This window comes from Salvelinus alpinus, chromosome 20, assembly GCF_045679555.1.
Source record: "Salvelinus alpinus chromosome 20, SLU_Salpinus.1, whole genome shotgun sequence".
In the NCBI taxonomy this organism is placed as follows: Eukaryota; Metazoa; Chordata; class Actinopteri; order Salmoniformes; family Salmonidae; genus Salvelinus; species Salvelinus alpinus.
Window position 1 is genome coordinate 20,331,022 of NC_092105.1, and position 17,218 is coordinate 20,348,239.

At 43.3% G+C, this 17,218-nt stretch overlaps 1 protein-coding gene across 3 annotated transcripts in view; it reads right to left on the minus strand.

The window, feature by feature from the left end:
- LOC139546452 (follistatin-related protein 1-like) overlaps positions 1 to 17,005 on the minus strand; it is a 46,707-nt gene extending 29,702 nt beyond the window's left edge. For all 3 annotated transcript variants that reach the window (XM_071354838.1, XM_071354837.1, XM_071354836.1), the window contains exons 1-2: positions 16,889 to 17,005; positions 16,691 to 16,747 (exon numbers count right to left, since the gene is read on the minus strand). In XM_071354838.1, coding sequence (XP_071210939.1) covers positions 16,691 to 16,747 — 57 coding nt within the window. In that variant the 5' untranslated portion in view covers positions 16,889 to 17,005. The remainder of the gene's footprint in view (positions 1 to 16,690; positions 16,748 to 16,888) is intronic.
- Positions 17,006 to 17,218: the final 213 nt, after the last annotated feature.

The following is a 17,218-nucleotide window of genomic DNA, read 5'->3' on the forward strand; positions in this document are numbered from 1 at the left end:
TGCCACTGCACACACACACACACACACACACACACACACACACACACACACACACACACACACACACACACACACACACACACACACACACACACACACACACACACACACACACACACACACACACACACACACACACACACACACACACACGCGCACACACACAACACACAGAGGCTCTTAAAATCTTGGGTAAAGTAATGAACTTTGTTAATTTGAATCAAAAAGGTAAAACACATTCTGTCCCATCTGAGCCAATAGCGATTAAGAGTTGTCTGGGTGTGATTAATGATTGGCTTATGAATGGGTATCAATCAGCTTAGGTCCTATTTCCACTACGAGACATGAAGGGGAGTATGAGGAGTGGTGAAAAAGATTTCTACTTTTCAATTCACATTACATCCTTCCCTTTCGTTGTGGCTGGCAACGCGATGTTCTTGGCAGCTCAAATTGACCGTAAATATCCCAGTAGCCACTAGCTAGTAAGCACAAACTATTTAACAATCCAAGTAACTTTTCTTCTAAAACATATTACAATATTGAATAAAGCAACGAAACTATATTGCACTCTTGAATAATACAACAATTCACAAGCATGTGCAGACAATTAAAGGGTTTATTTTCTTGCTAGCTAGCTAACTAACAATATTCTTCATGATCAAGTAATGTTAGCATATCAATAATGAATGTTTATTTCTCCCATATAAATATAAAAGTACAGTAGCGTTATCATAGTGTCATTTTTATCAAATCAAATTGTATTTGTCACATGCTTCGTAAACAACAGATGTAGACTAACAGTGGAATGCTTATTTATGGGCCCTTTCCAACAATGCAGAGAGAAACATGTTCAAATAATAGAAAGGTAATAACACAAGGAATAAATACACAATACGTAACGATAACTTGGCTATATACACGGGGTACAAGTAGCGAGTGGATGTTTTGTACATAATGTTGCCGCTACCATCTCTTATGACCGAAAATAAGTTCTAGACATCAGAACTGTGATTACTCACCGTGGAAAAGCAGAATCCTTTTTCTCCTTTCACCACTCTGACGAGCCCGAGGCGGAGGATATACGGCTCACTCGGGAACAAGAACCTGACCCAAGTAATCTGCGTGAAGTGTTGGCGGAGAAAGAGAGACCGGAGGGCGGGCTGCCTTCTGAGGAGTCGTATGCGATCGAATAAACCCCCACTCCCCTCAATTCTGCTAGCAAACATGCAATCTTTGGACAATAAAATGGCCGAGTTATTGTGAAGATTAAACTACCAACGGGACATTAAAAACTGGAACATCTTATGCTTCACGGAGTCGTGGCTAAACGACGAAAATATCAACATACAGCTGGCTGGTAATACGGCAGGATAGAACAGCGGCGTCTGGTAAGACAAGGGGCGGAGGATGATGTATTTTTGTAAACAACAGCTGGTGCACGATATCTAAGGAAGTCTCGAGCTATTGCTCGCCTGAGGTAGAGTTTCTCATGATAAGATGCAGACCACGTTACCTACAGAGAGAGTTTTCATCTATATTATTTTTAGCTGTTTACATACCACCACAGTTAGAGGCTGGCACTAAGATAGCATTGAATGAGCATTGAATGAGCTGTATCCCGCCAAAAGCAAACAATGCTTTAATGCAGGGAAACTTAAATCCGTTTTACCAAATTACTATCAGCATGTTAAATGTGCAACCAGAGGGAAAAGAACTCTGGACCACGAATACTCCACACAAAGAGATGCATACAAAGCTCTCCCTCGCCCTCCATTTGGCAAATCTGACCATAATTCCATCCTCCTGATTCCTGCTTACAAGCAAAAATTAAAGCAGGAAGCACCCGTGTCTAGATCAATAAAAAAGTGGTCAGATGAATCAGATGCTAAGCTACACGACTGTTTTGCAAGCACAGACTGGAATATGTTCCGGGATTCCTCAAATGGCATTGAGGAGTACACCACATCTGTCATTGGCTTCATCAATAAGTGCATCGATGATGTCGTCCCCACAGTGACCGTACGTACATACCCCAATCAGAAGCCATGGATTACAGGCAGCATCCGCACTGAGCTAAATGATAGAGCTGCCGCTTTCAAGGAGCGGGACTCTAACCTGGAAGCTTATAAGAAATCCAGCTATGCCCTCTGACGAACCATCAAACAGGCAAAGCATCAATACAGGACTAAGATCGAGTCGTACTAAACCAGCTCTGACGCTTGTCGTATGGGGCAGAACCTGCAAACATTACAGAGTACAAAGGGAAGCACAGCCGAGAGCTGCCTAGTGACATGAGCCTACCGGACGAGCTAAACTACTTCTATGCTCGCTTCGAGGCAAAAAAACACTGAAACATACATGACTGCACCAGCTGTACCGGAAGACTGTGTGATCACGCTCTCCGCAGCCGATGTGAGTAAGACCTTAAGACAGGTCAACATTCACAAGGCCGCAGGGCCAGACGGGTTACCAAGACGTGTACTGCGAGCATGCGCTGACCAACTAGCAAGTGTCTTCACTGACATTTTCAACCTCTCCCTGTCCGAGTCTGTAATACCAACATGTTTTAAGCAGACCACCATAGTGCCTGTGCCCAAGAACACTAAGGTAACCTGCCTAAATGACTACCGACCCATAGCACTCATGTCTGTAGCCAGGAAGTGCTTTGAAAGGCTGTTCATGGCTCACATCCACACTATTATCCCAGAAACCCTAGACCCACTCCAATTTGCATACTGCCCCAAAAGATCCACAGATGATGCAGTCTCTATTGCACTCCACACTGCTCTTTCCCACCTGGACAAAATGAACACCTATGTAAGAATGCTATTCATTGACAACAGCTCAGCGTTCAACACCATAGTGCCCTCAAAGCTCATCAATAAGCTAAGCACCCTGGGACTAAACACATCCCTCTGCAACTGGATCCTGGACTTCCTGACGGGCCACCCCCAGCTGGTAAGGGTAGGTAACAACACATCTGCCACGCTGATCCTCAACCCAGGGGCCCCTAATGGGTGCGTGCTCAGCCCCCTCCTGTACTCCCTGTTCACTCATGACTGCACGGCCAGGCACGACCCCAACACCATCATTACATTTGCTGATGACACAACAGTGGTAGGCCTGATCACCGACAACGACGAGACAGCCAATAGGGAGGAAGTCAGAGACCTGGCATTGTGGGGCCAGGACAACAACATCTCCCTCAACGTGATCAAGACAAAGGAGATGATTGTGGACTACAGGAAAAAGAGGACCCGTCATGCCCCCATTGTCATCGACGGGGCTGCAGTGGAGCAGGTTGAGAGCTTCAAGTTCCTTGGTGTCCACATCACCAACAAACTAACATGGTCCAAGCACACCATGACAGTCATGACAGCCATGACAGTCAGCTATAAGGTCTACAGCTGTTGTATTTGGTTCATGTGACTAATAACATTTGATTTGATTTGATTTAAGGGTACAAGGTAATTGAGGTAGATATGAACATATACAGTACCTTCAGAAAGTATTCACACCCTTTTTACTTTTTCCACAATATGTTGTGTTCGAGCCTGAATTTTAAATGGATCAAATTGGGATTTTTTTGTTACTGGCCTACACACAATAATCCATCATCTCAAAGTGGAATTAGGTTTTTGGAAACTTTTGAAATTAAGTACAAATGAAAAGCTGAAATGTCTGGGTCTATAAGTATTCAATCCCTTTATCATGGCAAGCATACATAAGTTCAGGAGTAAAAATGTGCTTAAGAAATCACATAATAAGTTGCGTGGACTCACTCTATGTGCAATAATAGTGTTTAACAGGATTTTTGAATGACTACCTCGTCTCTGTACCCCACACATACAATTATCTGTAAGGTCCCTCATTCGAGCAGTGCATTTCAAACACAGATTCAACCACAAAGACCAGGGAGGTTTTCCAATGCCTCACAAAGAATAGTACCTATTGGTAGATGGGTACTAATAAAAAGTAGACATTGAATATCACTTTGAGCATTGTGACATTATTAATCACACTTTGGATTGTAAATCAATACACCCAGTCACTACAAAGATACAGGCGTCCTTCCTAACTCAGTTGAAGGAGAGAAAGAAAAGTGCTGAGGGATTTCACAGTGAGGCCAACAATGACGTTAACTTCTTATGGCTGCAGGGGCAGTATTGAGTAGCTTGGATGAAAGGTGCCCAGAGGTGCCCATAGTAAACTGCCTGCTCCTCAGTCCCAGTTGCTAATATATGCATATTATTATTCGTATTGGATAGAAAACACTCTGAAGTCTCTAAAACTGTTTGAATGATGTCTGTGAGTATAACAGAACTCATATGGCAGGCAAAAACCTGAGAAGAAATCCAAACAGGAAGTGGGAATTCTGAGGTTGGTCGATTTTCAACCAAGACCCTATTGAATACACAGTGGGATATGGATGAGTTTGCACTTCCTACGGCTTCCCCTAGATGTCAACAGTCTGTAGAACCTTGTCTGATACCTCTACTGTGAAGTGGGGCCGAAGGAGACAGGAATTAGTCAGGTCTATCATGACCTGACCATGCTCTGACCATGCGCGTTCACATGAGAGGGAGCTCTGTTCCATCGCACATCTGAAGTCAATGTAATTCTCCGGTTGGAATGTTACTGAAGATTTATGTTAAAAACATTCTAAAGATTGATTCAATATATCGTTTGACATGTTTCTACTGACTGTTACGGAACTTTTGGACATTTCGTCAGGTTTTAGTGAACGTGCTTCCTGAATTTGGATTTGTTTACCAAACACGCTAACAAAAATAGCTATTTGGACATAAATGATGGACATTACCGAACAAAATGAACATTTCTTGTGGAAGTGGGAGTCCTGGGAGTGCATTCCGACGATGATCAGCAAAGGTAAGTGAAGATTTATAATGCTTTTTATGAGTTTTGTTGACTGCACAATTTGGCGGGTAACTGTATGGCTTCCTTTTGTGGCTGAACGCTGTTCTCAGGTTATTGAATATTGTGCTTTTGCCGTAAAGCTTTTTGAAATCTGACACAGCGGTTGCATTAAAAACAAGTGTATCTTTAATTCTATGTAAAACATGTATCTTTCATCAAAGTTTATGATGAGTATTTATGTTATTTGACGTGGCTCTCTGCAATTTCTCCGGATATTTTGGAGGCATTTCTGAACATGGCGCCAATGTAAACTGTGGTTTTTGGATATAAATATAAACTTTATCGAACAAAACATATATGTATTGTGTAACATGAAGTCCTATGAGTGTCATCTGATGAAGATCATCAAAGGTTAGTGATTAATTGTATCTCTTTTTCTGCTTTTTGTGACTCCTGTCTTTGGCTGGAAAAATGACTGTGTTTGTCTGTGATTTTTCGGTGACCCAACATAATCGTTTGTGGTCCTTTCGCTGTAAAGCCTATTTGAAATCGGACAATTTGGTGGGATTAACAACAAGATTACCTTTAAAATGGTATAAGATACATGTATGTTTGAGGAATTTTAATTATGAGATTTCTGTTGTTTGAATTTGATGCCCTGAACTTTCACCGGCTGTTGTCATATCATCCCGTTAACGGGATTGCAGCCATAAGAAGTTTTAAAACAGTTACAGAGTTTATTGGCTGTGATAGGAGAAAACTCCAGAGGGATCAGCAACATTGTAGTTACTCCACAATACCAACCTCATTTACAGAGTGAAAAGAAGGAAGCCTGTACAGAATAAAAATATTCCAAAACATTCATCCTGTTTGTATAAATGCACTAAAGTAGCACTGCAAAAAATGTGTCAATGCAATTAACTTTTTGTCCTCAATACAAAAATTCCTTGCCGATGACACAACAGTGGTAGGCCTGATCACCGACAACAATGAGACAGCGTATAGGGAGGAGGTCAGAGACCTGGCAGTGTGGTGCCAGGACAACAACCTCTCCCTCGACGTGATCAAGACAAAGGAGATGTCCTCAATTGGAAAAATCCAATACAACACATTACTGAGTACCACTATGGGGTAGCTTAGTGGTTAGAGCATAGGGCGAGTAACTGAAAGGTTGCTGGATCGAATCCCCAAGCTGACAAGGTAAAAATCTGTCAATCTGCCTCTTAGCAAGGTGGTTAACCAACCCACTGTTCCCCAGGTGATGTGGATGTCGATTAAGGCAGCTCCCGCACCTCTCTGATTCAGAAGGGTTGGGTTTAATGTGGAAGACGCATTCAGTTGTACAACTGACTAGGTATCCCCCTTTTTCTCCATATTTTCAAGCATAGTGGTATTATGGGTATGCTTGTAATTGTTAAGGACTGTGGAGTTTTTCAGGACGAAAATAAACTAAATGGAGCTAAGCTAAGCACAGGCAAAATCCTAGTGGAAATCCTGGTTTCGTCAGTTTTCCACCAGATACTGGAAGATTAATTCACCTTTCAGCAGGACAATAACCTAAAACACAAGGCCAAATATAAACTGGAATTGGATACCAAGAACACAGTGAATGTTCCAGAGTGGCTTAGTTACAGTTTTGACTAAAATCTATTGAAAATAAATGGCAATACCTGAAAATGGTTGTCTAGTAATGATCAACAACCAATTTGACAGAGCTTGAAGACTTCTGAAAATAATAAATGGGCAAATGTTGCAGAATCCAGGTGTGGAAAGCTCTTAGAGACTTACCCAGAAAGACTCACAGCTGTAATCACTACCAAATGTGCTTCCACAAAGTATTGACTCTTGTGAATACTTATGTAAATTAGAATAATAGTGAAGAGATCAAAACTATGAAATAACACATATGGAATCATGTAGTAACCCAAAAAATGTTGAAGGAGTTCCCACATATGATGAGCACTTGTTGGCTGCTTTTCCTTCACTCTGCGGTCCATCTCATCTCAAACCATCTCAACTGGGTTGAGGTCGGGTGATTGTGGAGGCCAGGTCATCTGATGCAGCACTCCATCACCCTCATTCTTGGTCAAATAGCCCTTACACAGCCTGGAGGTTTGTTGTGTCATTGTCCTGTTGAAAAACAAATTATTTTCCCACCAAGCTTAAACGAGATGGGAATGGCGTATCGCTGCAGAATGCTGTGGTAGACATGCTGGTTAAGTGTGCCTTGCATTCTAAATAAATCACTGACAGTGTCGCTAGCAAAGCACCCCCACACCATCACAGTCCTCCTTCATGCTTCATGGTGGGAACCACACATGCAGAGATAATCTGTTCACATACTCTGCATCTCACAAAGACATGGCGGTTGGAACCAAAAATCTCAAATTGGGCCTCATCAGACCACAGTACAGATTTCCATGGTCTAATGTCCATTGCTCGTGTTTCTTGGCCAAAGGAAGTCTCTTCTTCTTATTGGTGTCCTTCATTAGTGGTATCTTTGCAGCAATTCGACCATGAAGGCCGCAGTCTCCTCTCAACAATTGATGTTGAGATGTGTCTGTTACTTGAACTCTGTGAAGCATTTATTTGGGTTGCAATTTCTGAGGCTGGTAACTCTAATGAACTTATCCTCTGCAGCAGAGGTAACTCTGGTCTTCCTTTCCTGTGGCGGTCCTCATGAGAGTCAGTTTTATCATAGCGCTTGATGGTTTTTGCAGATGCACTTGAAGAAAGTTTCAAAGTTCTTGAAATTTTCCAGAGTGAATTACTTTTATGTCTTAAAGTAATGATGGACTGCCATTTCTCTTTGCTTATTTGAGCTGTTCTTTCCATAATATGGACTTGGTATTTTACCAAATAGGGCTATCTTCTGTATACCACCCCTACCTTGTCACAACACAACTGATTGGCTCAAACGCATTAAGGAAAGAAATTCTACAAATTAACTTTTAACAAGGCACACCTGTTAATTGAAATGCATTCCAGGTGACTACCTCATGAAGCTGGTTGAGAGAATGCCAAGAGTGTGCAAAGCTGTCATCAAGGCAAAGGGTGGCTACTTTGAAGAATCTCCAATTTAAAAGCTAGCTAGACAAACTGTTTAGCTGAACCATAGCTAGATAGGAGCTCCTATAGGCTTACACTAGCTACCGTATTAAAGTGACCTTATAACAAACCAGGCTTAATTTTATTAATATGATGGAAGTCATTATATGAGGTATAAATGAAAATTGTGACTGGAAACATAGAAAATTCCCTGGAGAGTTGCTTCTTGCCTGGACCTTGGTGAGTCAGTGCTCTCTCATACTCTCTCCATCCTTCTCTCTCTCTTTACAGGTGGTAGAGGTGTATTATGGGAAAATAACAGGTGTTCCAAGAAAGACAGACATCACAGCTTATCTAAAAAAAGTATCTGTCACTCTCATTTATACCTCCCTTTCCTATTTCTTTCTCTCACGTCTTATTTCTCTGTCCTCACCAACTTGCTTTCTGACTCTATCCTTCTTCTCCTTGTTTAAATGTAGGGCTGGGTAAGATGTCCCTGTGAATTGAGGCCAGCCATGCAATGCTGCCTGGAGGAGAGAGAGTGAAGGGAAGAGAGTCACTGAGTGATAGAGAAAGAAGAGAAGGAGAGTGGAGAAGAGGGAAAAAGGTAGTGAGAGTCAGAGATAGCAAGAAAAGGGGGGATGGAAGAAGGAGAAGACAGAGACAGAGAGGGAGAAGTGATAGGAATTGAGCTGCAGAAAATGAGTCAGAGACTGGAAGAAAAGGGGGGGATGGGTGGAGGGAGGGAGGGAGGTCTGAACTCAATTTTACTCCTGCCGCAGGTTTATTGACCCCATGCTGAAGCAGATTGGAGTTAAAATGTGCTCTGTTCTTTCCTGCCTTTCTCTGAAAATCCCTCTTTCATTTTCCACTGCCGATAAGAGTCCCCTTCACATCCTTAGCACCGGGCTAAATCTGTCAAATGAGAACTGTGTGTGTGTGTGTGTGTGTGCGCGTGCGTGTGCGTGAATGCGTGCGTGTACGTGTGTGTGTGATGATCCACTGAGTCAGCAGCTGGATCGATGCTTCCTGCTGAGGGGTCACTTTACAACCACCATTAGTCCCTTCCCAGAGTGTACCATTAGCATATAGAACATTGATTTAGAGATAGTAAACAAACACGCTAACATGGCGACGCAATACATTGACTGATAATGCCCCACTGGCACACAAGGTAGCCAATTAAAGGCAAGGATGAAACCCATCCCTTACTCCTATAACTTAATCTGCTCCCTCTCTTTTTACCTGCAGCAGAATCTGTAGCTACCTTTGTGACCACAGTATTTCTAACAACAACAATAATGAAAGGTCAGTGAGATTAGTGTTAATTCATGCTACTATGAATGAACAGACCAATGCCCATTCACATACACCACTCTATAAAAGTGTGTAAGGGGAGTTTTAAACTAATGGCTCACAGATGCTCTGTATCTCACCATTGATGACATCATGCCTATACTCCCCCTCCCAATCAAACACTCAGAGAGAAGACGGTCCCCTCATAGCTCTCAGACACACATTTCTTATTAAGCTCCAACAGGGGAGGGGGGAAAGAAGGGGAGGGAGGACAAGAGGGGAGGTAAAGTGAAAAAGAGAGAGGGAAATAAAAGTACATACAGTATATTGATCAAACGAAGCTCACTATAGTTTCCAGCCCCTGCTGGATTGGCTGTTGATACCTAGCCTGCTTGCTAGCACCAACATGAGGGTGAAGATAGCGTGTCTATCTGTATAGTGAATCACTGCTGTTGCCCAGATAAAGTTTTAGAGTTTTAAAATGTTTGTTGCCAGCTCCACCATTTCTAAATTCCTACTTTTAAATATCCACCGAAACGGGTCTGTATCCTACTGTATATGTATCCTCACACTTTTGAGACAGTGCAATCTGAGCTTTCAAGATAAAGACTCTACTCCACTGAATTACAGTTAAAGGAGTTAGGGAGGGAGTCCCTGCTGAGGAAGCAGTAGCGGAATGAAATGACCTGCTGTGCATTAGACACCACCCTATAAAGTCTACAGACTAGAGGATAACATTGTTGAAATGCCTGGATCATGTCCCAAGCATTTCTATTGGATTGAGATAGGAGTGAACGTATCTACAGAGAAATATAATATCCATATATACAAACTCTCTGGTGGTATATGATCTGGTGTCTGTGTCACGTGTGCTCCCTCTCCGGCCTCTCGGTCACCAGGCTGCTCGTTATGGCGCACACATGGCACCATCGTTACGCGCACCTGTGTGTCATCAGACTCACCTGGACTCCATCACTTCCCTGATTACCTTCCCTATCTCTCACTCCCTTTGGTTCCTTCCCCAGGTGTTATTGTTTCTGTTTCACGTCTGTGTGCTGTTAGTGTTTCTTGTTTTTTATTATGTTCTGTTTATTTATTAAAACACTCACTCCCTGAACTTGCTTCCCGACTCTCAGCGCTACAGAAGCATCAGGGAGTATTTTTTTTGTTTCGGTGGGAATGACGTCAGGTCTGGGAACCGCTACAGGTTCTCATGCCTGAGACAGATCTCCAGGCTCCCCTGCCTCCGCCGGTTCGTCAGGCTCTCATGCCTCAGCGTAGGTGCGAAAGACGATTCTCTTCCACAGCGAATTCTACTAGATGAAAAGCCGAAATGAGTATGACATCCTGGCATTTAAAGGATACTTAATTTTCAAAATTTCACATACTATAAAAAGTTTATATTTATCATACTCAAAAAGCCTACTATTTAAAACGTAAGTATGGGTATTTGGACCCAGACTTAGTTTTCTTGTACGTGTATGGAATGGAAGGCAGTTAGTGTGATGTCATTGAAAAGCCACATTTTATATTCCATAAGCCCTTGAGATTCAAGAACGTGTCGAAATGCAACAGACTAACAGACAAAGAGAGATGGAGAGAAAGACAGAAAGAAAGATATTAGTCAGGAAGTAAGCTTATGTTAAAATGTCACTGAGAAAATAAAGTCCCTAAAACAGAGTGTCACTGCCGTCCTTTCTACTCCCGTGGGCACACGGCACAGTCTCACAGGCAGGACAATGACACCCCTGTCCCTGTCCCCCCACTTCCATTGTTTAATCTGAGGAGGCTTCCCTCTCTCTCCCTCGTGCTGTCCCACTTTCAATATCCATATCCTCTTCCTCCCCTTTATCGTCTCCTGTATTGTGCCTAAATCTTTTCATTCTGTTGTAAATGATCAATTTTCTCTCTTGTTCTCAACTCCAAACCCTGTCCCTCTCTCCCTTAATCTCCCTTCTCAATCCCTCTCTTCCTATTTTCTCACTCCTTTCTCTTTCTATCCTCTCTCTCCCTCACTTCTCTTCCAGCCTGTTCTGGGCAGTGCTTCAGTCTCTCTGGGTAGGAGGGCCCAGGCCAGGGAATGGGTAGCTTCCCTGCCCCAGACACTACTCCCTCCATGGGGCCATAGTCAAGGATAATGGCTGGAAGTGTGTTTGTTGAAGGAAGTGTGCCTGTTTGCAGACCTCTACAATATATGATGGAATGTTGAGAATGGACAGCCATTTTAGGGAGTGGAATGTTCAGATGATTGTTGGAGAACACATTTATCATCAAGGTGTCAATTCAAGTATTCTGCTGAGTTGGATATGTCCGTGACATTTCATCTGGCATAAACAACCATGTCCTATTGTCCACATTCAATTACTGTGAGTCATAAACCGTTTCGTATTGAAGCTGCACTGAAATTAGGCTGTGTGTGTGTGTGTGTCTCCCAGGTATCTGCTTGGTATTAACTGCCTGCCAATTTTGGCCTGATGTTTGGGCATGCTGCCAAGTGCTATCTCTGTGCCTGGTCCATTCCCCTGACACACACACAAATGAACACACACAAGATGACGAGAGATGGAGCTAACGTTGTTAGCTACAGAGAATAGAGGCTAGAGAGAGAGAGAGAGGATGGTGTTATAAAACAACCCTAGAAGACAGTGACGCATGACATCTATGCTCTCTCTCCTGTCTTGCTCTCTCTCTGTGTTTGTGTGTCTAGAGCTAGAAGAATTTGAACAGTCCTGACTAATAGAGACAGGGGACAGGCTGTTCAATCCCCCATGGTCCTGCTCTATTCACTCCACCTGGGCTTGGTATTTATAGCCAGGCAGCACCTACAAATGAGAGAACAGTCATCAACAGCTACAGAGCATGGTTCCTGGGAGGCAGCAACTCTGTCACTGTCAGCTCTAGTCAGTTAATATACCTCAGCCTGGGAGGCAGCTCCTCTACAAGGACTCTAAAGTAGTCTGCTAAATGTAGTTTTGTACATTGCTAAAAATGTTACTCGCCACCCTAGAGAGTATCTATCCACTGTGTGTGAGTAGAGAGTATCTATCCACTGTGTGTGAGTAGAGAGTATCTATCCACTGTGTGTGAGTAGAGAGTATATATCCACTGTGTGTGAGTAGAGAGTATATATCCACTGTGTGTGAGTAGAGAGTATATATCCACTGTGTGAGTAGAGAGTATATATCCACTGTGTGTGAGTAGAGAGTATATATCCACTGTGTGTGAGTAGAGAGTATATATCCACTGTGTGTGAGTAGAGAGTATCTATCCACTGTGTGTGAGTAGAGAGTATCTATCCACTGTGTGTGAGTAGAGAGTATATATCCACTGTGTGTGAGTAGAGAGTATATATCCACTGTGTGTGAGTAGAGAGTATCTATCCACTGTGTGTGAGTAGAGAGTATCTATCCACTGTGTGTGAGTAGAGAGTATCTATCCACTGTGTGTGAGTAGAGAGTATCTATCCACTGTGTGTGAGTAGAGAGTATCTATCCACTGTGTGTGAGTAGAGAGTATCTATCCACTGTGTGAGTAGAGAGTATCTATCCACTGTGTGAGTAGGGGGGTTGTACACTGTGTCCTTGAGGGCCATTATGTTTCTCTCCTGCTGTGGTTGTGATAACTGAATTATCTATTGTGTCATTATACCGGCCACCATGGTTAACGCAATAACACAGGATGCCTGGAGAAGAGAAAGGTGAAGTGTGTGGGTGTTATGGATCTGGCTTTGAAAATGTGTGAGTGTGTGTGTTTCCACACAGCCTTGGCATCTCACTGTCAACGTTTGAGGGGATACGTCAACATCTTTTCTACCAGATGCATATCTCTCAGTCTCCACCAGGACACAGAGAATAGCTGTGAGCTCAGAAGTACTATCTCTGAGCCTTTTATCTGCAAACAGCAATGTCTCGCCTCAGAAAGCACCCGGGCATTCTCTCCTTCATAATAAATCTAAAGTCCGCAACTACATTTTAATAACTTAGCATTCTCATGCCAGCAATATAAAAAGCCTCAAACAACAGCACTCACAGACACTCACACAATCCCCTGCCACACACGCGCGCACACACAGGCGCACACACACATGCAGACACACACAAACATACCCACGCACACATACACCCTGAGGTACAGTATCTGCTGCTACGCTGCTACACTATGTACACAATAGGGACTGAGACTTGAAATGATCACTGAAGACCACCATACCAATACACTGTATAACTAAACAATCCCTTAGACCGCCTTAAAACAGTGTACTAGCGGCCCACCCTAACATTCCCACTTGGTCTGTCAACAGGCTGCATATTACCATGGCAATTACCTTTAAACAATAGATGTCTTTATAATGCCTCCCCCACATACTCCACAGCCACATTCTACACACTCTGGCTTGTACTCAGTCTTCTCAATGCCTGAGCACATCGATGAGAGAGCTCACCAATGAGAGAGCACACCAATGAGAGAGCACACCAATGAGAGAGCTCACCACCAATGAGAGAGCTCGCCAATCAGAGAGCTCGCCAATGAGAGAGCTCACCAATGAGAGAGCTCACCAATGAGCGAGCTCACCAATGAGAGAGGTCACGGATCCAATAAAGACCCACACAAAGGGACATATTTCAGCAGGCAATGACAGGAGCAGCACTAGGAGGTCAGCAGAGGGCCTGGAGGTAGAGTTTCCACTGTGAGTAATGTGGCAGACAGTTGTACTGATAGTGATGATGACTGTCTGGACATGTAAGGACAATGTAGAGTAGAGGCTCACTTAGTTAACCCTGCAGTCGACCTCCAAGGTCTGGACAGAGTGCTACAACCCTGAAAAACTTAGTTAACCCTGCAGTCGACCTCCAAGGTCTGGACAGAGTGCTACAACCCTGAAAAACTTAGTTAACCCTGCAGTCGACCTCCAACGTCTGGACAGAGTGCTACAACCCTGAAAAACTTAGTTAACCCTGCAGTCTACCTCCAACGTCTGGACAGAGTGTTACAACCCTGAAAAACTTAGTTAACCCTGCAGTCGACCTCCAAGGTCTGGACAGAGTGCTACAACCCTGAAAAACTTCACCTCCAAAACAAACCCCTTCCAAACCATGACCCATAATCTCACTCCAAACACTAGGGTAATCCTGAAAAGCAAATACATTCCAAAGTAGCCTAACTCCTGAAAATCTTTGTTTTCCACAATCTAACCCCATAATCTGCAATGACATGCAACCCAATCCTAGCCCTACTTTACACAGCAACTGACAAATACATTACTGACACGTGACATCTAGACCCACTTAAAACAGGTCAACATGAGAACGTCCCAAATACATGACATCAAACCAGGTGCTCAACAGCTGCTAAATGAGGTACGGTGCTGACCCATACACCTGGTGTGTGTTTGTGGTGTGTGTGTGTGTGCGCGCATGCCTGTGTGTGACAGTACTAACAGTGTGCAGTTTCAAGACACCTCATCTCCCATCACTTTAGTTCAGTGTTTACTTAGCACCACAGTGTGTGAGACCCACCCGGGAGAGTGTTATTACACACACACACACACACACACACACACACACACACACACACACACACACACACACACACACACACACACACACACACACACACACACACACACACACACACACACACACACACACACACACAGTTATCCCAGCTGTCTATTAACTCTGCTTGTTACCCATGGCGACAAAGAAAACAATGAGCATCCTCATCTACATGCAACACTATCACTTCATCAATTTAACAAACACAGAGAGGGGAAATTCATGGGATATAGAAGACACAAACATAGCTAAACTACATCATCAAAGATACATATCTGTGCTTGTTTTAGTTGGCCTACAAATCATGATGACAAAAGAATGTGCTGTGTGGGCATCATAATATACAGATTATTATAACAGATTATTATAACAGATTTGGAAGACTCTCTTGCAATTAAAATGCAATGGTCCCTGTAGTAGTGTAACTGAACTGGCTAGGACTAATTGTCTCCCTAATTAAGTTTCATAATGCGCAATGTGTCTTGGATAATGCCACGTTTAATTCTCCCATTGAAAAAAAACCTTTGGACCATCATGAAGAATATACACTACATGACCAAAAGTATGGACACCTGCTTGTCGAACATCTCCTTCCAAAATCAATGGCATTAACATGGAGTTGGTCTCCCCTTTGCTGCTATAACAGCCCCCACTCTTCTGGGAAGGTTTTCTACTAGATGTTGGAACATTGCTGCGGGGACTTGCTTCCATTCAGCCACAAGAGTATTAGTGAGGTCGGGCACTGATGTTGGGCGATTAGGCCTGGCTCGCATTCGGCGTTCCAATTCATCCCAAAGGTGTTCGATGGGGTTGAGGTCAGGGCTATGTGCAGGACAGGCAAGTTCTTCCACACCGATCTCGAAAAACCATTTCTTTATAGTCCTCGCTCTGTGCACGGGGGCATTGTCATACTGAAACAGGAAAGGGCCTTCCCCAAACTGTTGCCACAAAGTTGGAAGCACAGAATTGTCTAGAATGTAATTGTATGCTGTAGAGTTAAGATTTCCTTTCACTGGAACTAATGAGCCTAGCCCCAGACCATTATTCCTCCTCCACCAAACTTTACAGTTGGCAATATACATTAGTTCTCAAACCCAGATTTGTCTGTCGGACTACCAGATGGTGAAGCATGATTCATCACTCCAGAGAATGTGTTTCCACTGCTCCAGAGTCCAATGGTGGCGAGCTTTACAGCACTCCAGCCGAAGCTTGGCATTGCGCATGGTGATCTTAGGCTCCATTTCATGAAGCTCCCGACGAACAGTTATTGTGCTGACTTTGCTTCCAGAGGTAGTTTGGAACTCGTACACACTACAGCACTCGGCGGTCCCATTCTGTGAATTTGTGTGTACTATCACTTTGCAGCTGAGCAGTTATTGTTCCTAGATGTTTCCACTTCACAATAACAGCACTTACAGGGCAGCTATAGCAGGGCAGAAATTTGACAAACTGACTTGTTGGAAAGGTGGCATCCTATGACAGTGCCACTTTGAAAGTCACTGAGATCTTCAGTAAGGCCATTCTACTGCCAATGTCTGTCTATAGAGATTGCATGGCAATGTGCGCGATTTTATAAACCTGTCAGCAACGGGTGTAGATGAAATAGCAGAATCCACTAATTTGAAGGCGTGTCCACATACTTTTGGTGCTGTAGTGTATCTAAAATACATCTATAAAGACTATAACTATTGCGTTTATCACAAACATAACTAGACTAGCCTACATTTTAAGTGCTTCAGCTGTGCCGTCATGTGACTGAATAGCATAAACGCACCAAACCATAAAGCCGGTAAAGGGAACAAAGCCTTTCCTGTTTAATATCGGAGTAGCCTAACCTATGACAATCGTAATATTATATAAAGTTTTGCATTGATCACAAGTTAAAACAAAACAATCTGAAGTTCAACTTTTACCTCGGTTTGACAGAGCGCTACGGCCAGCAGTACAAGGAAGGGAGCACTTCGCAACATCTGGGAAGAGAAAAATGCAAGGAAGAGAGAGAGGAGAAAGGAAAATGAAATCCTGTTATAGGTTAATGCCAAGTAAAATGGTTAAATAATCAAGGAATAAAGAGCAATATTTAATATATTGTTATGCCAATTATGCTATACCCTTCTGGAAAGCGGCTTCGTTCAAACGTCTGCTGCGAGGAGGAGTTCGATGAATGTGTGCTGGTAACAGAGGCGAGAGAGAGGTCTGTGATTTCAGGAGCGCTGAGGAATTCGTGGTCTACAGTCTCCCCCCGCTATGACGTGGCCAATGAAAATAAATGTCCTGAGCCCTGGAACGTTGACCGACAGAACATTCCTAATCCAAGGTCCAAGGGGGACCAGGCACATTTTTCGGTCCCGAATAATTCACCCCTGTTGACAGTAATGGCAATAGGAGAATATGGCAGTTTGTTCATATGTTCTAAAACCTGGATTCGCATCATTACACTG